Genomic DNA, 24,367 nt, shown 5'->3' with positions numbered 1-24,367 from the left:
GATCAAAATATCAACATTGTTGATAAAATAGGACAACTGTAAATAAGACAGTGCCTCTCTGAGATGTATTGAAACTTAATGCAAAAGGGAAAGTCTGCAATACTGAGCCTGTCTTTATTTACAGTGTAGCTGTTTTGTTCAACATGGATGAACCTCTCCTTGGTCCTGGCTCTGCTCCAAAGCCCCTGTCTACTAAAGTCTTTACTGCACTTGTTGTATGAGAAAGTTCCACCCCAATGTCTCAATGTCAGATGGTTTTCCTTTCCCTCCCACACTAGTGGCAAAAGGGCTGGCTTTTAAATTTTATGAGATGACACCTTGGACTCTGGATTCAAAGACCTATTTGAATTGTGGTGTCTTTTAGGTTGTCTTGCTCCAAATGCATTTCTTCTCGATGTTTATCGCAATGACATGGGCTTTTTATGGCACTCTGAAGTGCTTCAGAGAAAATGGAGAGCATTTTAATACTGCTGATTTACTCTTTCAGGTCTACAGTAATTTCCTTACTGCCTAATTATAAGGCTTGGTTTAATTTACTCTACACATAATGTTTACTGATGCACATATGGTGCCACATTTCAGGAAACTATACCCAGAACAGGTATTTTTATCATGCTGGAGCATGGAAAATTTTCTTCATATACAGAAAAAAAAATTGCTAAGAAATTTAAACATCTCAACAAAGAATGTCCCCCAACCATAGGGGAAAAAGTCATAGCTATCAAGTTCAGGAAGAAGGACAATCTCTTTAAACTTAACAGCTGAATGGTGATTAAGTGGGTATACGTGTTCAAAGATTTTAAGTTGCCCATATTTTAGTCAGGTTTTTTGTTTTGTTTTGTTTTGTTTTGTTTTGTTTTTATTGCTGGGACCAAAGACCTGACAAGAACAACATGGTGGACGAAAAGTTTATTTTGTCTCATGGTTTCAGAGGTTTAGTCCATGGTCAGCTGTTTCCATAGCTATGAGCAGAAAATCATGGTGGAAGGGTGAGATAGAGCAGGAGGCAGAGAGAGCTTCACTCACCAGGGACAAAATGTAAAACCCAAAGTCATGCTCCTAGTGACCTACTTTCTCCAGCCACACCTTATCTGTCTACAGTAACCACCTAGTTGATCTTTATCAGTGGATTAATGCACTGATTAAGTTAAGACTCTCATAACCCAATTATAACCCAATCATTTTACTCTGAACTTTCTTGCAATGCCTCACACATGAGCTTTGGTGGACACCACATATCTAAATCATAAAACCCCATCCCAAATGAGTAGGAGATGGGGAAGAGGAGGAAGAGGAAGGGAAAACAGTGGTGTCCTCCTAAGCTTCCCTCTCAACTATCTTTGAATGAGAAGATATTGATTCACAAATCATGGACTGTTAGAGGAAGAAAACCCAGGGTCTTCCAAGGACAACAAGTCTTTCTTCAGTCTTTTCTTTCTGGTGCCTCCTCAGCCAGCCTTTTCTTTGGAGATGGTGCTCGTCCCAATTCTCAGCAGTTGGCTCCATTATTGGGTCATTTTAGTTGTTAGAAAATTGAGATAATTGAGGTAAGATCAATAATCTTGTAATTTTCAAGCACTGGTGTTAGTTTTGTGCTGCAAAAACTGAATTCTTTTCCAAAGTTGAAGGTTCAGACAAAGTTTCAGTGAAGAACTCTATCTGTAGATCCAAAGAACTACAAATAGTGACTGTTACTACACATGAAGTCATAGCTTCTCATTGAGTTCCTTTCCATATCCTTGAGTGTTAAGATTGGTCAGGTTCAGTGTCTGAGCAGTGATGCTCTCTTGTTATTGAAACAACTGAAATAATCCTTTCTTTTCCCCATGTGATCCATTTCTCCCACTTGCATGTGGTTATTTGTGAAGATCAGAAAAGCAAACCTCTCCGCACAGTGTTTAACACTTGTTTAGTGTTCATTCTTATCAATGACCCCTATAACAATTCTTCAGAGTAGTATTTTTAACAGGTAGTATTATTAACAAAGAGCCTTTTTTTTCCTTAAAGAGAGTCAAGTATTAAAGTTCCAATAGTAGATCAAATTTCTTACCAGTGCAAAGCTCCTAAGTTAGGGAACACAAGTGGCCTGACTCTGAAGCCTGTCCTTATAATGACAGTAGTCTTTGAAGTTAGTTCACTTTTGATTTAGTTTATAACTTTTATTAAAACTCCCCTTTTGGGAAGAGTACAAGGTAAATATCAATTATTAATGAGCCCTGGGTTTCTCTATAATAATCATTATAATATGCTTCATGTTTAATATAATCATCATTATTTTCTTCCTTAAGCCATCCATATCTGTGTCCAGGCCCATTGAAGAAACTGCACTATGAATGCAATTTTGATAATTATTTTTCTAATTAATCATAGGAGGGAAATGTAAAGGACTTTTATCTTAGCTGGGGGATATCTGATTAAATGCACATCAGGATACCAGCAGACTTGCCTGGTATATTTAATAAAAAATGGTTGAACACATTGTGCCAAGCACTCCAGGATGAAAGGAGAACCTTTCCTGAGGAATTTGGGGATCAGGGGAAATTTTTCTCCTTCTCATCCAACCATAAGAGCATGTCAGAAGTTTGGATGATCAACTGATCCCCTACCCCATCCTCTTTTGTTCCATAGTTGCTTCGTTTTTTTATGAGTGCATCAATCCTGCTTAATGTTAAGGGCAGGATTTCTATATTTTTATTTGATTCTTTCAATTTCAAAGAGGATAAGGCTGCCTTAAATAGCTACAGTCTAAATTGCAACTGTATAAAGGGCTACAAAGCACCTTTTGGCAAGGCAAGCTGGGAGGTCTGAGACCAGAAAAATGGAAGAGGGAGGATGCAGAGTTGCAAAAGCAGGAAGAAGTCAGTACTAATGAACCATGCCTGACTGAGCAGATCCCTCAGACCCTCCTTTTAAAACCACAGGCTTAGATCAATGTGGCCTTAGGCTGTATTTATAGATGCCCAAATAACTAGCTGAAAGGGGATAACTTGTGGATGATCAACTAGTCATTGTGTCTGTGTATTACCATAGCAACTAGCTTGCCTGCTGCTCTTTGGGTGCATTTTCTATGTGTTTGGGGAGTGGGCACACACCCTCAGTAGTGCTGCTTACTTCTGGGGAAATATCAGAATTTGCAGTTTAGCCTAGGTCAGAGCTCCTATAGCAAACAAGTCAAGCAACGTAACCAGAAACCTTCCCAATCCAACAATTTTGAGGAAAAGTTAACAGCTTTGCTTTACAATTCTTTGCCTTTTCTTTCTTTGCCTCAAAACTTCTTCTGGAGAAGGAATTGCTTAGGGACCACGGGAATAACCTATGTGTTCTAGCAGAGTGAGAGGAAAAGAAATAGCAAATGTCAACTTGGTCAAATAAGACCAAACCGACCACTTTGGGGGCTCTTAGACTCTCTTTGGTTCTTTTCATAAACAGGTCGTTGCTGGCACAGCAGATGCTTAGTTGTAAGTAAGCAGTGGGTGACTGGAGCTTGAAATAGCTTGGGATTTGCAGTAGCAACCGATGGGCAGAGTGAGAGGGATATATCCACTGATGAAAGTGTCTAGACCAGGCATTGGCAAACTGTTACTGTTTTGTCAATTCTAGTCCTCTGTCTGCTTATGTGACGTTCTACTGACTGCATTTGTTCTACCTCTGCAGAATTGAGTAGTAGTGGCACAGACCAACTGGCCCAAGAAGGCCAAATATAACTACAGGGCTCTTTATGGGAAAAGTCTGCCAATTTCTGCTCTGGGAGTAAATCTAACTTGAGATAAAACAAATAGTGGTCTAGGAGCCCACAGTCCTAAAAAGCTAAAGGACCTTGAATCTGATTCTGTCTCCTGCCTCTCCCTTAAATAGCGGCATAACGATCATTTTATAGGATTTCTGTAACTCAGGAATGTGGAGCCATGATTGGGCTTCTATCTGAAATAAAGGCCCTCCAGGGAAAAATCCAGCAGCTGTTGGAAATGCAACACTGTGCAATAGTTAAAGACAGGAAGTGAAAAAGTGTAGCATGCCACCAGCAGAACTCTGGAGAGAAAAGGAGCTTAGAGGCACACAGTTATACATAATTGGAGTAAAGAAGGAGAGGGTGGTGAATGGTTCTCTGTTTCAGAAAGCATGATAGGCTTTTTAATAATCACAGACAGCCAGAAGCTTCAGAGGTACATTTAACAGTGACACTTGTACCAAGGAGCAAGCACCCATTCATTCCCTTACCCAACAGTGTCTTAGTCCAAGTTACCCATCCTGCTCAAGTGAACCAAGTCATCACTCATCTGACACCTGCAGTGAACCTTGCAAGTTTGGACTGAGTTCCAAACTTATATTTATAATGAGGATTCTTCTAAGCCCCAAAGGACATGTGCTGTAACATGAACTGGCAGGATTTATGGACCTATGGGGCCAGATGACTATTTAGTGCAAAGTCTACCAGACTTTCTCAGGTGTATAGGATTGACCCCATCAGAAAGAAATAATGGTTTTAGATGGTTCTTCTCTGTATCTTGCTTCAAACTCATTACCTGCACACTTTTTTAGACTGCTATGAAATCCACCCCTTCAGTGATTATCTTTCTCAGTTGCCAATGCAATTGTGGGAGGATTAAGTCACTTTTTGAATAGCATATTACAAGATTCCTAAGGGGTCTTGCTAGAAATGAATTTATGTCATGACTCAGGTAACTTTTGACTCTCTCACTGGAGTCAAGCAGCTGTGCCTACTGAATACCATTTAATCAAAGGCAGGCATTAGATACTCAGACTGAAACATACAGGCATCTGTTCTTAGATCCCCTTTGTGATAAGCAATGCTGGGAAGAGGTTGGAGGACTGGATGTGGGAGTGAAGAGTGGAAAGAAAGGTGATCTTTGTATTGTTAGGATTTGTGAACTTGAACCACCAGGTCCAAAAAGACAGAGACCTCAAATAAAATAGCACTCTTCTTAGAACCATCAGGTCTGACTATGGCATTTACTATGTTTAACCAGTGGATCCCCCGCTTCTTCATCTAATCCGCACAGAGAATGATGCTTTTCTTGCAAACTGCTCTCTTCACCCCCACCGTGACATGTAAGGAAGGTCAAATGAAATAATGTCTAGGAAAGATCTTTATAAGCCATAAAAACAGAGCATGCATAGGATTATTATTACAGGAAATAAATACCCAGGCACGGAGTAGATCTTCCAAATATGCAGAATTCCAAACATGCTTTTTGGTTTGAATCAAGGAACCTGAGCAAAGTAGTTATCATAAAAATATATTTTCCCCTTTCATCTGTGCCATCTAAAATTCCACCCTTGTGGAATTATTATATTCTAAACTAACTTAGGAATCAGGCAATCAAAAGAAAATCTGCCCTGATAGAAGGGTGAAGAAATCCTGAGAGAATTTTACATGAGGAAAATCTTAAGCAATATGATGTGAAGAAAATGCAAACATTTGGATTTCTTTACAGTGTTCCTTAAACCAACTTCCAATATATTCATCCGAAGGAATTCACACTTGCCTCTAAGTCATTTATGAGTCATTTATGAGGCCAGTCAAGCATGTGTGAGGTCAAGTTGATTACTATAGCTTTGTTAGTAATTGGGAATTGAGACACTGGAGGAGGTTTTGGCAGTGAGAATAGATGGCTTATCTCATTTTTCTCTATATCCCTGACCAAACACAGTGCTTAGTACACCAAGAGCTCTTCAAATGCTAGTAAAAGGAATAAATGAGTGAACACCAATCTCTATGAAGAGTGGAATAAGGAGATGAAGTGTATTTCCTCTCCAAGGACTTCTTATTTCTCTTATAATAAGATTTATGCCTCTTTAGAACTAATTGCATTAGTATTACACCATTATATATTTTGGTGCATTTGCTCTCATTTTCTTTCTTTGGCAAAAAAACTTAAGCATTCTTAATAAAAGCGTGACATTTGTGTAGATTTTTCTCTATGGATCCATTCCCCCCACCCTTGAGATCATAAAAGAAATTTCAAAATGCACAGTTGAAGGCAAATAATTAAGGGACCTTTTTCAGTCTTTCAAGCATGAATGTCTATCCATTAAAAGGAATTGCAGAGGTGTTTTTCATTGGGTAGATTAAAATAAAACACACAGTCTTCAAAGTCTCATGCAAGTTTAAGCTTAGCTATTCTAGTTGGCTGGGGAGAGCCATTTTTTCTTGTCTTTTGCAGGGAACTGTTTCATATTCATCAAACAGTGTAGGTTTTTTAGACTTTCTACAAGAACGCTTTTGCAATATCTATTTGAATGTAGCTTGAGATGCATCATACACTGCTCATGTCTCACCCCAAAGGAAACTTTTGGTCATTTTTGAGAATCTTTATTTTTCTTCTTGAGCTTGTGAGTAAAATCGTCATCTCTGCTCTCATTATTCTGCCCTCCCATGAAATAAGGAAGTGGATTGTTCGAATAGGTATGATCCATGGACTGCATTCTTTTTGGTTTGTTGAAGAAAATGCAATTATTTACATTGATGAATAGCCCTAATTGGGTAAAATAGACTGGTAGTTCTGAGCTAATACTGTTAAATGTCTTGTCTTATGCAATTAATATTCCCTTGTCACACATACATTTAAAGAGTTGGAAGAGAGCCTTGTGTTCTTGACTCCTGTCAGACTTAACGAACGATTTTGTCAAGTCATTCCTTTCTGCCCTCGTTGATTGATAGCTAAATTTTGGTCCTCTAGCTTATGTAAAAAGTGTTAACTATGCCTTTCAGCTTGTAGGCAAGGACATTTAAACCATTCTAATAGTCAATTTACAGAGGAATTACATTGCCTGTTTACTGGAGGGGTCAAAAAATGTGACCCTATTCATCAGGAACACAAATCACAGGGCCCATGAGCTAATGAAGGCAGTATTTATGAATCCCTGCACTTTCTGGATGACACTAAGTTCAAGGTGTCCCTAGTTCTGGCTGCTGAGGACTCCAGCTCTCGCTTTTGGATATATACTTGTGCTTATGGACTAAGTAACAAATATTTAGGATGAATGTGCTTTTATCCAAATTTTCATAAGAAGAAGAATAAAAACTAGACTGCTAGATTGTCCCAATATATTAACCTGCATCTACAGCTTTCTATAGTTAGGCAGAACCCTGCTCACCTCTGCCACCATCTGGCTAATGGATCCCCATACATATTGTAATTATCATATCAAATCTTGGAAAGTGGATCCCAATCTGGGAGGGGACTCATGTCCCTTGGATTTAACCGAGGCAGAATCCTAGTCTGTATGTGTTCTGTACAGATGCAATTTTGTGAACTAACTCATTCATTAATTTGTTGTGGCTCTGGAAATGAAACCAAGGGGTGCTCTATCACTGAGCACCATCCCCTATCCTTTCCATTTTATTTTGAGACAAGATCTCCCAAACTTGCTGAGACTGGCCTTTAACTTGCAATCCTCCTGACTCAGCCTCCTGGAGTAACTGGATTTACAGGTGTTTACTACCACCCTTGGTTCTGGCACAGTTTTTTTTTTTTTTTTAAATATTTTTACACCGAGGTTTGTTGACTCCTTAGATGCAGAACCTGTGAATGTAAAGGACCATTTATATAATTTATCAAGGCATTTTCATAATAAACATGTCTTAAACTGTGAGTCCCCTTTTCTTTTCCAGACTAGAAGTCCCCTGCACACACTGAGTTCCATAGTATGGGTTCATTAGGACCCATTCTGTCCCTGGTGGGATATCTGTTCCACCTTATGGTGTCCTTCTGCCACTGGGTCTGTTCTTCCATTCTCTTTCCCGGGAGTTCTCTTCTTTTTGGTGTTACTATCTCAGGGCCTGGAAGAAAGGAAGCTTCCAGAATCCTCTATGCACGTCACTTATCACCCAGGAATTGCATTTGTTCCTGGGACTTTCTCCACCACCATCATACAAAACACTGATTTTGGTCAGTAATGTATGCTAAGGTGGCACAGAGCAGTGTGTGTATGAACACTGCAGAGCATGAGCTCTGGGCCCAGAGGTCCTCGGTTCAAATCCTGCCCCTACCACTTACTGTGTAAATATAGGCTTCAGTCTGTTGCTTCCATCCCTCCTCCCCACCATGAAATGGAGAAAATTAGTAGCCAGCTCTTCTGAGAGAAATAAAAGAGTTATTCCAAGTGTTCAGAACAGCGGCACAATAATACGTGTTCCATGAAGATTGTTAACAGGAAACATCAGTTTTCCCCAGTCCTTTTCTTTCCTGTCCTCACCACCTTTCTTTCCTCCATGCCCACTGCTGCAGTGGGCTTCTGCCTTCTTCGTATGTCTCCCAAACCACCAGTCTCTCCTTTGCTTCCCTTTATTGCACTCTGCAATTACAGACTCCAATTTCTGCTTGCATTTTTACCAGCACCAAATCAAGCTGCTTCACCTGCTGGATTGAGGCCATCTGGAGCTCCTCCGTGATCCCAGCCCTCCCCTGGACCCCGAGGCAACCTTTCATTGCCTCTTCTCATGAAAGCAGTCGCCCTTGCCTATCATGTAGGGAAAAGAGGACTTTGACACAGACCTGTGCGTGCTGGGGCAGAAAATGAAATCGACAGAAGGAGCTAAGCACCTGCTACTGTCCTTCAGGATGCGTCTCCACAAGCCCTTCCCTGTCCCAATCCCTGTGATGTCTGTTGGAACAATTTTTATGTTAAATGTGTTTTGAATCTACAAAAAATAGAAATTACAACTGTAAAATTGTAAAATTACTTTTTTTTTTTTTTTGCACCAGGCATTGAACCCAGGGAGACATGTCCCTAATTCTTTTATTCTTTTATTTTGAGATAGAGCCTACAATGTTGCGTAGGTCCTCGCTAAGCTGCGGAGGCTGGCTTTGAACCTGCAATCCTCCTGCCTCTTCCTCCCAAGTCATTGGGGATTGCAGGCGTGTGCCACTACATTCAGCCAACTGTGATATTTTAAAATATGCCTCATGGCTTCATTTAAATGAATCATACGAAGCAGGCTACTTTGGTGCTTTAAGCAATAAAACAGAATTGAAATGATACCAAACTAGTTAATGATTTGATCAGAAAGTTCTTTTCAAGATATGTCCCCTACCTCCTCAAGAAAATGATTCAGTGACCACAAAAACTTATTCTAGTTATATATAATCATCTGTTACCACAGTCCTGTATCGTAGTAGCCTCTCAGGGGCAAACAAGAGCATTTGTTGCTCAATATTTTGGGGTGGTCCCTTTGGCTCAGCCCACTCATGTGTCTGGTCTCCATTGCTCTTCTCTGATCTAGAATCAGGTCTTTTCAACATATCTGTCCCCCTTCTCCTAGGTCAATTGGTCTAGCCTGAGCATGTCCTTCTCAGGAGGATAGTGAGAATGAGACCCAGAAACCTCAATGGGGAACAGGCCTTGCAAACCCCTGCGTACATCATGAGGCCAGTGCTCATTAGACCTAGTCTGCCACATGGTCAAGCCCAGTGTTAGAGAGGGCAGGCACTGCAGAGTTACTTGGAGAAGTCATGTGTGGGTTCATTAATGCAACAAAATCACTGCCATCATCTAAGTTTGCCTCAGTGTTTCTTATTTTATTAGAGAAACATGTCTCGAACATTTACTCTTTCTTAGCACTCCTAGAGAAAAAAAATTAAAGGGCAGAGGGGCTGCTGATCTGGTTAAACTCAACCATCAAGTGTTTGCACACAGGTGTTGCTAATGATGACAGTTGGACTTTCATTGATCCAGCAGAGCCTGAATGTGGTGGGGAATGTTTGGTATAGGTGGAGAAAAACATAAGGCTTGATAGGCTAGTCGACGTCTTTTTTTTAAAAGAGGTAATTGGTTCCATTAAGGAAAGATGCTTTTGTATCCCAATTAAAATGATTTTGCTTTACGGAAGATAGTTGGTACCATCAAGATAATGACCAAAGAATTTTGTGTTTCTCATAAAAAGAAAAGAAAAAAATGAAGCAAAACTGGTGATGATTCTGTAAGTGCTCTTCCTCAGGCTTCCCAGATGTGCCCCCTCTACCTGCCCCCACTCCAGCCACTACAGTGAATAGTGCCTTCATTGTCAGTGGATTATGTGCACCGGGGGCACCTTAGCTTATTAAAGTAGCTTTAGGTGGATTACTGCATTGACTGATTACCCTAATTGACCTTCAGACTGGCTAAAATTTGCTTGACTTAATGAGGCTCAATTCCTGTCAGACCCCCTAGGCAGAATGGCTGCTGGCCCAGTCACTTTGTTGCTTTGATTTTTCAATTTTTAATAATAATGATACCATAAAGCTTAGGGAAATATGGTTAAAATATGTCAGTAATCATGAAAGGCCTGGAGCAGCTATACTCATGGAAAAGATTTAAGGCTTCAGATTTTTGTGCCAGTTTGAAATCACCCCAAATGTGACCTTGTTGGGTGTATTTTATATCATAGTAGTGAGAAAGTTAACTTGATTATTTTTAACAAGATTTTTTCTAAGCATCAAGTGACAGGGTAGATGTTCAAACGGTCAGACCTTTGTTAAATATCATTAGCCCCGTCTAGAATTGTGGATTCACTTTCACTTCCGAAAGTTAAGATGGTACTAGATTTCTTAAGACACAGAGCCAGTTCTGCCTAAAAGATTGGCATGCAGAAAGCTTCCATCGCAGGAAGGTTCAGCAAAGAAAGACAGCTTTCATCCTTCAGGAGAAGAAGGGTTGATTAGTACTAGCTGCCTGGAGCACTGTGCTGAGAAGGGTTATGAAGTAGTATTTGAGCTCAGCATAAAAGAATGCTGTAATTGATTAATCATATCTAGTGTGGCATAGAAAGGAAAAACTGTAGCATGCTTGACATTCCTGTCCTTGTTCCTAGTTTCTGATCTTGTTCCTTATGAAGAATCCCTCACCAATTTAGTAATGTTTTAAAATTTATTTTGGTACTGGGGGATTGAACCCAGGGGCACTTTACCACTGAGCTACATCCCTGGTCCTTGTTTTTATTTTCACTCTGGGTCTTGCTAAGTTGCCAAGAGTCTCACAAAGTTGCATCCTCCTGCTTTAGCTTCACAAGTAGCTGGGATTATAGGCATGTGCCACTACTTCCAGATAGTTTTTTTTTTTAATGTATCTTTTTTTACTTTTTCCACCTTCCAATCCATGCTTGAATCATTGAATTAGTGATCTGCTAGACTACTGGGTTTGTTCTTGTTGTTTTCTTGACAGAGTCTCACTGTGTTTAAAATACCCAGGTTACCCTCACACTTGTGATCCTCATGCTTCAACCTCCTGAGTAGCTGGGGCTACAGGTGTGGGCTGGAATGCTCATCTAAATTTTGTTCTTTATTTATGGTTTGCTTGTTTTGCTGTTAGTATCTAAATACCTTATATGTATTTGGGGAAATTCCTCATTTCATAAGTCTTTGTATAAGAAGATAAAATGGGCAGAACATTTGCTTTCACAAAAATGTTTTTCTCCCAGTACCTCCTTCCTACACCTTTGCTACTTGCTGTAAACATGTGACCCAGAGTCTGTCCCAATATTTCATCTGCCTAAGACTTTGAATCAGGAGTTGTTGACTCAAAGAAACAGGGTGCCTTACAATTTCAGAATTCTGTTGATTGGACAAAACTGAGAAAGAGTCTGCAAGTGTTTTCAATTTTAAAATCCCATGTGAAGAACTAAAGGGACCATTTTCTTTTCTGCTTCTATTAGCCAAAATTTATTTCTACTGCATGAGACTGTGAACTTGATAGGTAGAATAGGGCGTCTAAGGAAGTGTTTCTCAAACTTTATTGAGCATAGGAATCAACTAGGTATCTTATTTGGGTGGGATCTTGGGTTAGCATTTTAATGATCTCCCAGGAAATAGCAGTGAGGCTAACCTGTGACCTACACTTTAAGTAGAAAGGATCTAGAGAAAGAAAGGCAGGTTGAAAGGCAGAATTGGCAGGGAAAGGAACACAACCTACCACTACCAACAGCAAAATTCTGTTTCAGGGCGTTCTGGTTAAAATCAGGTAAGCCAAGTCCTATAATAAAACCAACATGTTCAAAGGCTCTGACAAAATAAAATTGTATTTCTTATTCATGTAACAATTCTGGGCAGTAACAGGATATTGGGTAGTTCTCCTTCATGCATTCTGGAGCCCAGGTTGATTGTGGGCAGATCTCTTGGGGGCTATCTGCATTCCACCCAGACAGAAATGGGAAAGAATAAGGAGACATATACATGAGACATGTTTACTTAAAAAATTATTAGAAAATAAAACATAAAAATCCAAACTCAATAATGTATAGCTTATTGAATTAGTATTATACAAATGTTCTTGTAATCCAAGAAATAGAATTCTGCCAACTTCTCTAGAAGCTCTCTCTACCACCAAACACAGACACAGCCCCTATGTCCCTCAAAAAGTAAAGTATCCTGGCTTTTAGAATAATCATTTTATTATATTTCTTTGTTTTCTCATCCAAATGCATATCTTTAGATGATACAATTTAACCTGCATTGTGGGATATGTCTCTTAGTCTCTCAGAATCTCTTGCATGCCCTTCCATTCCTTTCTTTGACTAATGATCCATATGCCATGGAGTTTAGGTTGTTTGCAAGTTTTCTGATTTGGGTTTTTCCGATTGGATGTGCAATTCTGGATGCTATTCTGTCCTCTGTATTTTCTGCATATCGCCAAAAGCATCCAGGTTTCAAATTTCATCCCTTTGACAAGATCACATTGGGGATTGTGCCATTTTTGTAGAAGGCATATTCTGATCATCCCATTTTTGTGAAGTTTTCAACCACTAATATCCATTGCCTAGATTTATTACTTCATTGGGGATTGCAAAATCGTGATTTTATAATTTTATCTTTTTTTTCACATATTGGAAAGAATAAGTTCATAAACAAATCTTTTCCTCATTATCCAGAATTCCCATGTCGACAGGAAAGGCTGGACATGTTCTTTATGCTTTCAAGATAAATGACATGGATTTTTGTCACTTGTCATCTTCTGAAGGTGACCAATTAATTTTTCTCTCTTTTTCTTCTTTAGTCATTATAAACTCATGAATTAAATCATATTTGGTGAGTTTTAATCCACTGAAAATTTAACCTTTTGTAAAGCCCCTCTTTGGCTTGTGGGAGTCCCTTGGTTGTTTTCACAAGACCTTAGAATTCTGATAGCTCTTTGCTATTTGATATGACAAGCTAGTTCAGGGTTTCTAGTGTATTCCCAGCCTCCGAGTACCTGGAATCAGCCATTTCTCCAGGAAGCTCTGGTTTCTCAGTGTGTAAAATTGTACTTTGAAATGTTCATCACTACTAGGCTGGCCACTGTTGGCAGGCTGTTTCATTGGACAAAACTGAGAAAGAGTCTGCAAGTGTTTTCAATTTTAAAATCCCATGTATTCAAATGTTGGCAAGATATGGAGAGAAAGAAAGCCTTCAACACTCTCGGTGGGAATGTAAATTGGTAGAGTCATTATAGAACACAATATGGAGGTTCCTCAAAAAATTAAGAATAGAACTACTATTTAATTCAGCAATCCCACTTCTAGGTATATATCTGGAAGAAATTAAATCAGTATCTTAGATATCTTCACTCCCTGGTTCACTGCAGCATATTCTTTTATATTCTATTCTCTTTCTCCTCCCATTTTTACAGTGTTGTAATGTCTTCATTACATCGTCATAGTGTACAGACATTCCATACTGAACTCTTGAATTTAGCCATTATTTATTCTTAGTTCTTTAAATAAGTGTATATCTAATGCTTACTGCCAATTCTTGTGTTGAATTTTTTTCTGGTTATTTTGAATCTTAAAATTCATTCTGTAATGCATTTCCCCAGAAAGGCTCATGGGAACAACATCCTCTGGGTTCTTGCATGTTATTATTATTTTTTTCTGTGCTTTATGTCCTTTAAAGGCAGTTTTGCCAGCTATAAAATTCTTCACTCTCATTTTCTTTCCTTGAGTATCTTAAATACAGTACTCGATTTGCTTTTGACATAAAGCAATTGCTGGGCCAAAAAAAAATATGATGTTGTTTAATTCTCCTTTATAAAACATAGTCTCTATTCACTAAACTTCATAAGGATTATTCTGCCCCCTCCCCATTTTCTTTAGAATCCAGTAGCTTTTTTGGAATATATTTTGGCTGATAGTTATGAGTCATTCTTCTTGAGTACATATGTTATTTCAGAATGTAATATTTTCACGGTGTGTAGTGGCACACGCCTGTAATAGCAGCAACTCGAAAGCTGATGGAGGAGGATCACAAGTTTGAGGTCAGCCTGAACAATTTAGTGAGACCCTTTCTCAAAATAAAAAGGACTGGGGATTTGGATCCATGGTAAAATATACCTAGGTTCAATTCCCAGTACTGCAAGAAAAAAAAAAGAATGTAATATTTAAATGTTTTTAAATTTAAAAGATATCATTTTATTTGAGAAATAATTATGTCATGTCTTTCAAGTATAATGTAATTTTATAGAAGTGCAATATATTTGAAGTGATTAAATCAAGCTAATTATTATCTCCACTATCTTACATACTGAGTTTTTCTGTTTCTATGGTGAGAATATTGGAAATCTACTATTTTTGCAGTTTTGTAGTATATGACACATTATTAGAATGTGGTTTTCAATGTATACATGTGCTCAGGAAAGTTTTCATTGAGTGTAATTGTTAGTTTGTTCTGATTTTTTGTTTTTATTTTCTTCTTCAGGGACCCCTGATAGCCATATATTGAATTTTCTTTGCCTGTCTTTAAGATTTGTCAACCTTTCTGTTCTTTGTTTGTTTGTTTTTCATTTCTTTTGGATTTATTTATGTTTTCTCCTTTATTTATCTTAAGCCAATTGTGGCTGTTTGTTTTTGTTCAAACTTTTTAAAAATGATTATTCATTCATTCATAATTCTTCCTTGAGTTTTAAGATCTATTCTCAGTGTTTCTTTCTGTGCTTTATGTTGTTCATTTGTACATCTTTTCATTACAGTTCTTTAATTAAAAGGTCAGTCTGGACAATTTAGTGAGAACCTTTCTTAAAATAAAAAGGGCTGGGGATATGGTTCCATGGTAAAACATACCTGGGTCCAATTCTTTAATTAATTTGAATAGTTACAGTTTTTAGTCTATTTTATGGGCATTTTAATAGATTATTCCATTTTGTAGGTATGCTTTCAACGTGTATAGGGAAATGATATTTCTTATTCTCATTTTTCTTATAACTTTGTATGAAATTTAACCTTGGTTTTTAATTTGCTTACATTTGTGAACATAATATTTTTGAAAGTTTAAAATGTACTAAGCTTGATATACTTGCTGTTCTAGCATCACAGAGCTCTCACTTCTATTATTTTTGTATGGAGAGTAAAAAATAAGGTGGCTTGATTGGGGAGATGTGCTCATATCCCTACTTGATAAATTTTTTTTCTTTGTTTTCTCTGCCAAGTTCGTTTCATATAAAATATTATATAAAATTATATATATGGCTGTTGATGGACCTTTATTTTATTCACTTATTTATATACGGTGCTGAGACTTGAACCCAGAGCCTCATATATGCTAGGCAAGCACTCTACCACAGAGCCACTGAGCCATAACTCCAATCCCCAAGTTCATTTCTGATTCCACTTCCAATATGAGTCCTGCCCCAGAAGACAGCCAGGGCAGCTTAGTTTCAATTGTTTGGGTCTCTGTCTCTTTCAAAACTTCTCACTGTAGGTTGTCCCTTGTCACCCTATGATTGTAGGTAAGTTTTCTAACTTGCCTAAGTACCAGCTTGTTTATTTGACAAACTGCTTAAGAATATTCCCTATGTTATAGTGTTAGTGTAGGAATCAATGATATAATCTGTAGTGCTCTTAACTGAGTGTTTGGCATAGCACATATACCCTAAAAAAATATGAGCTCACCAATAACAAATATTATTCCCAGGCAGTAGTATAATACATTTTATCAAAGGAGTAACTATGTAAGATTAACTCTACATGGGCTTTATTATATTTTATACGATGAAGTGTCACATTTAGTTCAGAGTTAAACTAAACCATCTTATGCACAAACATATCTATACCTGATGATAATTAATATAAAAGGAATTTAAGTTTATTCATAGTTCTCCTTCTGACCAATAACAAATACATACATATATATATATATATATATATATATATATATATATATATATTACCTTATCAAAGATTTACCTGCATATACCTGGATAGCTATATTTGTTTGGAAAACATACATATTTTTTACCATTTTCTTTTTGCTTATTTTTAATTGTATTTCATATACATTCAGATATTTATGAGTGAAATAGCATCAAGATGATTGTTTAGGACAGTTTTATTTTATTTTCATGCAACTGCCCTGCTTCTTATTTTAACAATGTGGGAATGATGTATAATTATGCGTTGTTGGAAGATTTGGGGTTGTTTATACTTATTACCTTGAAGAACTATTGTGGGTTTTTCTTTCTGGAGCATAGCAACTATATCACCATAGCATCTGGGCAAAAACACTTTTTGAGATTGCTAGATGTTTCCTGTTTCTACTCCTGTGAAGCATAAAAGCTGGGTCTAGAAAGGGCAGGAGACTGCATTGTGGTAAAGGATTAGGAGTGGCTTCAAGGTTCAGTTCTTCATCCAAATTTCTTCCCATTGGCTGGTTGATGGCTACCTTGCTCCTTTTCTAAGAAGTCTGAGTTCTTGAACTATATGTGTTATGATTTCAGACTTTATTGGGTCAATTCACACATGGACATCCATCCACCATCATTGTGTTTTTCTTTGATGCCATAGCACTGGGAAAATTAAAAAGAAAGAGTTGGAACATTATTTATTTTATTTGTTTATTTTTATGTGGTGCTAAGGATCGAACCCAGTGTCTCACATGTGCTAGGCTAGCGCTCTGCCACCGAGCAACATCCCCAGCCCTGGAATATTATTTACATAGTAATGAGATGGATAATAGTTTAGGGGAAAAAAATCAAAATTCTGTCCCTTAATTGTATATCTTTTGTTTTTGTTTTAAATGTAGCTTCGGAAAGCAGTGATGGATCACATATCTGATTCTTTCTTGGAAACCAATGTCCCTTTGTTGGTTCTCATTGAAGCTGCAAAGAGTGGGAATGAAAAGGAAGTGAAGGAATATGCCCAGGTTTTCCGTGAACATGCCAACAAGCTGGTGGAGGTAAGTCTGGAGAGCTCGTGGACTGGAGTTGATTGACATGTGGTACATATGATATAAAGTTGATCTCTACATGTGCCTTGGAGATTTTCAGTAGACAGATCTTCTTCTACAGTTTTCTTACAAAAATAACATACCAAAAACTTGGTTTCCTTTACCTTCTGATTACTATACCCCTTTCCAAGGACATAGGTTATTAGTAATCTTACCTCTCTGTAGCTCATAACTCTAATCTTGCTGTGAAACATATGTAACAATTTTCCTGAACAATAGGCAGAGGTAGAAACTGAAGGTGAATTCATTCTTCCAAATGCTGAATGCCTGGTTTGATTTGAAGGAGAATTCAAACTGCCAAATGGAGGCAGGGCAAGCTGTTCCTATTTCTTACTCCTTATTTCCCTCTCCACTCACGGAGAAGTGAAGCCGATTAGCTGGCCCCTACTGTGACTATGTGGGAAAAAACAAAGAAACAAACAAACCCAAAACCCACTTCTCTCAAATAGATGTTTGGATTCTTGGCAAAAGATCTTGGGGCAGTACTAGTGCTAGTTCAGGGTCAGAAGTATATTTTATGTGTTCGGGAAATCTGTGGGAGTTGCTTCTTAAAAGCAAAATTGTACTGTGTCAAAGAGTCAAAAGAATATCATACAAGGGAAATGATAACTAGGCTGCTTGTATTTAGAAGCTGAATGCCAACAGCTTTGTACAGGTGGGATTAATGATGTGAGGCTAAATAGAAAATAGAGATGTTAAACAGCAAAATGTGTGTGTGACCAAAAAAAAAAAAAAGAGAGATAAGGAGCGGTGGGGAGCCTGGCAAATCTAGGGAATGATTTTAAGACCAGGTTAAAACTTTTACAGGTTCTGAGTACTTGACACTATCACTATTTCTGTGGTGAATCTCACTTTGATTCATAATAAAATAAAGTCACTCAAAATGATAATTTGCATTCAAGTTGAAATGAAAATAAATTTCTCTTGTTTTCTTTGGGTAGCAAAGTTCAGTTCTTAATAATGCATTTCATTAGATATAAAATCCTCTCTGTTTTTCTTGGAATGGGTTATTAGGGTGGGGGCTCTATTTAGTTGTACCCCAAACACCTGCTGAATTTGCTCTAGCTAATCCAGCACTGCTGGTGCTGGTGCAGCTGAAGACACCCAGCCAACAGGAAGGCTTACATCAAATCCAGAGTCCTATACCAAGTCCCTTTGTCCCCAGGACCAGGTTGACTCGTCCCAGGTGACATCAGTGGGAATTTCTATGTGCCAATTTTAATCCACAGTAATGGAGCCCCCTGAATTTCCTACCATAACCCAATATCTCAGGATAACCTGCCTAGAGCTTAATATGGGTGGATACTTATAATATCAAGAGTCTTTCTGGCTCTTTCTCCATCCATAAGGCAAGCATTCCATCACATTTCACATTCTGCCAACATGATTCAGACATTCACTTGTCTATTGGAAAACCCAGAGCCTTTCCCAAGGATGACCTTGAAAGCTTTGACCACTTCCATGTTTTGAGAAGAAGAAGGTACAGAAAGAGCAGGTTGGGGTCAGGGGAGAGAAGAGGATGAGGAAAAAAAAAAAGTAATGCCAAATGACAAAGTAATAATTATTCACATGTAATAAAATAATATTAGCTGATCAATATACCATATACCATCTCATCTATAGAATTACCTTTTTATAAAACAATTGCAGAAATTATAGAAGTGCTAATAAGTGGTGTGTTATAGGCACTGTGGAAAAGAAAACGAACAAAGAACTTTCAATTTTGTGATAAGCATCTACTTTCATTATCATCAGTGAATTTTCTGAAACTCTCTGGGTAGCCTTAATCACATATTTGAAATTTTAACTTGATGCTCTGTACAAAAATACAAGGTCAGGGTCAAAGAGCCACCTCTTGTTCTCATTCTCCCTTCTTCTGCAGTAGACCCTGGTCTCATCCACTATTTTCCTTATTCCATTTCTAGGCCCTACTAGTAGTAAGTGAATCCAGCCACTGGGGGTGATCTTGGATTCTCACCTTGTGGCAGAAGCAGAAATCTCAGGTCAGCCAAAGCCCACATTCAAGAAAATTGTCCCTTTCAGTTCTTTGTTTCATTGCATCATTTTGGAATGTCCCCATGTCCAAGGAAAAGCAGGAACTAGTGTGTGAACTGGGTTCTGTTTGGCCCAAGAGTTTATGTTCTTCAGATAGGTTCTGCATTGCTGGTGCAATATATGCCAAAAACTTTGAAATTCTGGGACAAGTGTGTTACCCTTTTTCTACTTTTTGAAAAGTGTTTTTGTGGACTTGGGTACCATTCTGAGGTGTTTTTTTTTTTTTTAATGACAGTTTCTGTGTCTATAATATGAAAAATGTGCATGATGTATTGACTATTGGCCTTGATTCATTTACTTATTAATTCTGAAAGCTTGCCTTTTAAACAGTCTTCAGATTTTCAAATTTTCAAATTATGAAAGCATCATTTCTCCTTTGTAAATCCTTATATCCTGCTTTTGCCTTTCTTTATTGTACTAGCTAAGGCCTCCAGTACAATATTGTGTAAATAGAAATTTTTATTTTCAGATCTTAGTGAGAAAATTTCACTATTTTACCATTAATTATATGATTTTCTCCAGATTTAGTGCAGACAAGTTAGTTCTATTACTCATTGGCTAGGAGGGTTTTTTTGTTTGTTTGTTTTTGTTTTTAAGTTTTGAGTAAATGTAGAATTGTGTCAACATCTTTCTATATTTTTGAAGATAATAAGTTTTCTTAATTCTTCACAGTTATTAGTATCAAAGTTATGCTTTTCCTCAAAAAATAATTTGGAATTATTCCTTCTTTCTATTTTTTGCAAGTGAATGTGTGAATCTGGAATTATTTATTTATTTTTTTAAATATCTGGAGGTCTTCACTAATAAAGCAAAGTGAGCCTGGAGATTTATTTGAAGAAAGGTGTAAAAACATAAGACTATTTAAATTTTTTATTTCTTTGGGGGTCAACTTTGTTTTATACCAGGAATTTTTCATTTTATTTAATTTTCTAATGTAAGTCAGAAAGTTGCCTATACTAACCTAATAATTTTTATTTAATGTGTAGAGATCTGTGTTTCTATTTCTTTCTTTTACTCTTCACATTGCTAAATGGTGTCTTTTCTCTTTTCTTGATTAGTTTTTCAAGTGGTTTATAAATTTATTCATATTATCTAAAAACTGAGCTTTCATTTTTTGCAGATTTTATCTTCTATTTTATTTATTTCTGTTCTTATCTTTACATTTCTTTTTTCTGCTTTTTCCCAGTATAACTTGCTGTTCATTTTCTAAATTATTGAAATGGATGATCATATCATTGATTTTCATTTTGCCTTCTTTATTTTAGTAATAAATGCATTTAAGTCTATCAATTTCATGCTTAAGTCTGATTATTTTCTACTGACCTAATTTTTAGCTCACTTATCCATCTGTGTTCAATATAGTTGAAACCTATCTATTGAGTTCTTTTTTTTTTCCCTCAAGAATTTCTAGTTGGTCTTTCTCCTCATCCTTCTGAAATAATTCCAGTTCTCTAGCAGAATTCATTATCAATTATCTCCTTTAAATATATTAATCACATTTATTTAAAAATAATTAATTTTCCCTCATCTCCAGCATCCTGCTAACTCAGATAAATACTCTCAGCCTGAGCCTGTACATATGACCTCTTCTTTAAAACAAGGATTTCAGGGTCCCTTAAGGCCCTAACCACCCCACATGTGACATCCATTTCCTGCTTATTCAAAGCAAAATACAGAGAAAATGAAGCAGTAAAGAATGCCCTTCTGGCTTTTCCTCCTTTTCTATGGCCACAGGACCCTGTCACAGAGGGTTTCCCCACCTTAGCCAAAGAACTCCAATATTTAGATAAAAGTGTTTCTGTTTTGTGCTGGCCACAAGACAGGGCAAAGCCCACATCCCCAGAGTTGCGCTGGATGCTGGTGCTAAGAATGCATCACATCCACCAAGAGGGCATGAACACATTTTTTTACTCATAACAAGGGACTTTTAGGGGCAGCAGACAGCTAGCATCCACTCCAGTGCTTGATGGTTTGATCAAAGATAATGAGTGCCTTTGTTTTTTGTCATGTTAGGGTGTGAGACTGTGGTCTGGATTTCCACATGGGGACTAGGATATAAATAGTTTGAATTTCCCTAGTGTCAACCCCTACCTGATGTGGACTTTGCTATGTTCTTGTCCATTTGGAGGTCAAGAGGGGAAAAAATGGAAAGGTGGCACTTAAAAACTGTCAGCAAATATTCAAAGTAGAGTAAGACAGTTAGTTAATAATACCTGTCATATTTTACTGATGACTGAAATGTGCCATGATGTATATGACTGAATTTGTGCTTGTTTAAGTAAACTATTGTGGGACTCTATGAGGCTTTCAAAATGGAGACAGACTTTATTACACTGTCTCGAGTTTATTTGATTTCTCATGATTGTGTTATTTATTTATTTTTTAAATTTTTAATTTGTTTTAATTAGTTATACATGACAGTAGAATGCATTTATGCGCTTTGATATATCATACATAGATAGGATATAATTTCTCATTTTTCTGAGTGTACATGTTGTAGATTCATATTGGTCATGCAGTCCCATATATACATAAAGTAATAATGTCTGTTTCATTCTATTATCCTTCCTATCCCCACATCCCCTCCCTTAACTTCCCTCTACCTAATCTAAGATAAAGCTATTCTTCTCTAGTGCCCCCCACCTTATTATTAATTAGCATCTGCATATTAGAGAAAACATTTGGCCTTTGGTTTTTCTGGATTCGCTTATTTCACTTAGCATGATATTCTCCAATTCATCCATTTACTGGCAGATGCCATAATTTAATTCTTCTTTAACGCTGAGTAATAGTCCATTGAATATATATACCACATTTTCTTTATCCATTCATTTACTGAAGTACACCTAGGTTGGTTCCATAGTTTAGCTATTGTGAATTGAGTTGCTATAAACATTGATGTGGCTGCATTACTGTAGTATGCTTATTTTAAGTCCTTTGGGTATAAACCAAGGAGTGGGATAGCTAGGTCCAATGGTGGTTCCGTTCCAAGTTTTCTGAGGAATCTCCATACTGCTTTCCATAGTGTTTGTACCAATTTGCAGTCCCTCCAGCAATGTATGAATGTACCTTTTTCTCACATCCTCGCCAACATTTATTGTTGCTTGTAATCTTTTTTTTTAAGTTATTTGTGTGATTGTAACAGCATAATATTTATTAACAACCTTTCTTTATTGGAATCTCCAAAATCAATCATGTATTTTCCATCTTCACCCAAATCCTGGCTCACACCATGGTAATACTGTGTGTCAGAAGATAAATTGGTATAGATTTTGTGTTTAACTTTCAGATGAAAGGACAGGACTATGGAAGTAATAGACCAGATTTTCTAAAAGCATGGGCTATGGTGCCAGGTCCCCTGACTTAGGGTCTGGATCTATTAAATATTAGCTGTTTGAACATGGACAACTTTGTGCCTTTAAATGATGTATTGTAATAGGGCTTATTTTGAGAACAGAATGGGTCAATACAGCAAAATGAAAGTCTGATATTGCCTGTATTCTTGATGATTACTATTCTGACGGAGTGACATGAAATCTTAGTGTAGTTTGATTTGCATTTCTCTAACTGCTAGAGTGTTATTTATTTTTAATATACCAGTAATATTTAATAATTTAATTTTAATGGATACATAATAATTCTACATGATTATAAGGTCCAGCATTATGTTTCAATACATGAATGCATTGTGTAATGATCAAATCAAGGTAATTAACACATCCATCACATCAAACATGTATCTTTGTGTGTGGCAGGGGAGAGAATTCAAAATCCTCATCTCGCTGTTTTGAAATGCATATATGTCTTAGTCAGCTTTTTCAATGCTGTGACTAAAGGATCTGACCAGAACAACTATATAGGAGGCAAAGTTTGAGGACTCATGGTTTCAGAAGTTTAGTCCATAGAAGGCCGGCTCCATTTCTCAGGGCTTGAGGGGAGGCTAAACATCGTAGTGGGGTGTGTGGCAGGGGGAAGCAGCTCACATCACGGTGATCAAGAAGCAGAGGGAGAGACTCCACTCTCCAGGTACAAATATATACCCAAAGCCATGCCCCAGTTCCCACCTCCTCCAGCCACACCCTCCCACTTCAGTTAAACCCATCCAGGATTAACTCGCTGATTAGGCTAAGACTATAACCCAATCATTTCTCCTCCAGACTTTCTTGCATTGTCCCACATGTGAACTTTCAGGGGACACCTCATATCCAAACCATAATACTCTGTCACCCTACTGTGCAATAGAGCACTAGAACTTTTTTTTTTAAACTATAATTTTGTACCCATGGAAGGTTCTCCAATCTTTGGAATGGATGGCAAATATTTGTAGGGAAGAATACAGAAGGTCTGGATGTTTTTCTCTCAAAAAGGATTTACCTTATCCTGCGTAGGATAACAGAGAGGCAGACCATTTCAATCTAAACAATTAAATACTGAAGTGAGTTTGTAGGTTTTTTTAATGTATAGTTTACCTTTCTTTTACCACAGTCCTACAGAATAATCTTTTAGGGTTGCCAATTATCTTTTGGATAGTATCAGAGATATTATACCTCATTTATAAATCAGGAATTCCAGACCTAGGAGATTGCTGAAAACTCTTAAGACTATCTTCTCCTCTCAACAGCTACCTTCCTTCTGATTTCTTGGTTTCTCGTTATTTTTTCCCTTTCTTTCCTTTCTTTTCCTGCTTTCTCTTTATTTATTTTGAAGTAATGGGCACTGAACTTGGGGTACTCTACCACTGAGTCCCAATCCATGTTCTTTTTATTTTTATTTTGAGACAGTGTTGTGTATCGTTGCTGAAGGTCTTAATAAGTTGCCCAGGCTGGCCTTGAATCTGAGATCCTCCTGCCTCAGCCTCCTGAGTAGCTGGGATTACAGGTGTGCACCACTATGCCCAGCTTTGTTTCTCTTTAAACACTAAAAATGAACACATCCTTGGAGGATGAGTGGAGTGACATATGGAACACTAGTTTCCTCTCAAGGAGCATCTCTTATGAATATAGTCTAAAGTTTTGACTTCTGACAGTTCTCTGGTGCTTTCCAGAAAGTTATTTTTACTGTGTATTTGTAGTTCTCAGCAGAAGAGGGTGTCTCTTGTTGATGATTCCATTATGTCTAGAAGT

The 24,367-nt window shown here is 37.5% G+C and overlaps 1 protein-coding gene across 8 annotated transcripts in view; it reads left to right on the top strand.

Moving 5' to 3' along the window:
* Ctnna2 (catenin alpha 2) overlaps positions 1-24,367 on the top strand; it is a 1,061,169-nt gene that overhangs the window by 824,460 nt on the left and 212,342 nt on the right. For all 8 annotated transcript variants that reach the window (XM_078028938.1, XM_078028939.1, XM_078028945.1 and 5 more), the window contains one exon: positions 16,986-17,138. In XM_078028938.1, the coding sequence (XP_077885064.1) occupies positions 16,986-17,138 (153 nt within the window). The remainder of the gene's footprint in view (positions 1-16,985; positions 17,139-24,367) is intronic.

Source organism: Ictidomys tridecemlineatus, chromosome 12 (genome assembly GCF_052094955.1).
Source record: "Ictidomys tridecemlineatus isolate mIctTri1 chromosome 12, mIctTri1.hap1, whole genome shotgun sequence".
Taxonomy (NCBI): domain Eukaryota; kingdom Metazoa; phylum Chordata; class Mammalia; order Rodentia; family Sciuridae; genus Ictidomys; species Ictidomys tridecemlineatus.
This window is presented reverse-complemented; position numbering and strand designations above follow the sequence as displayed.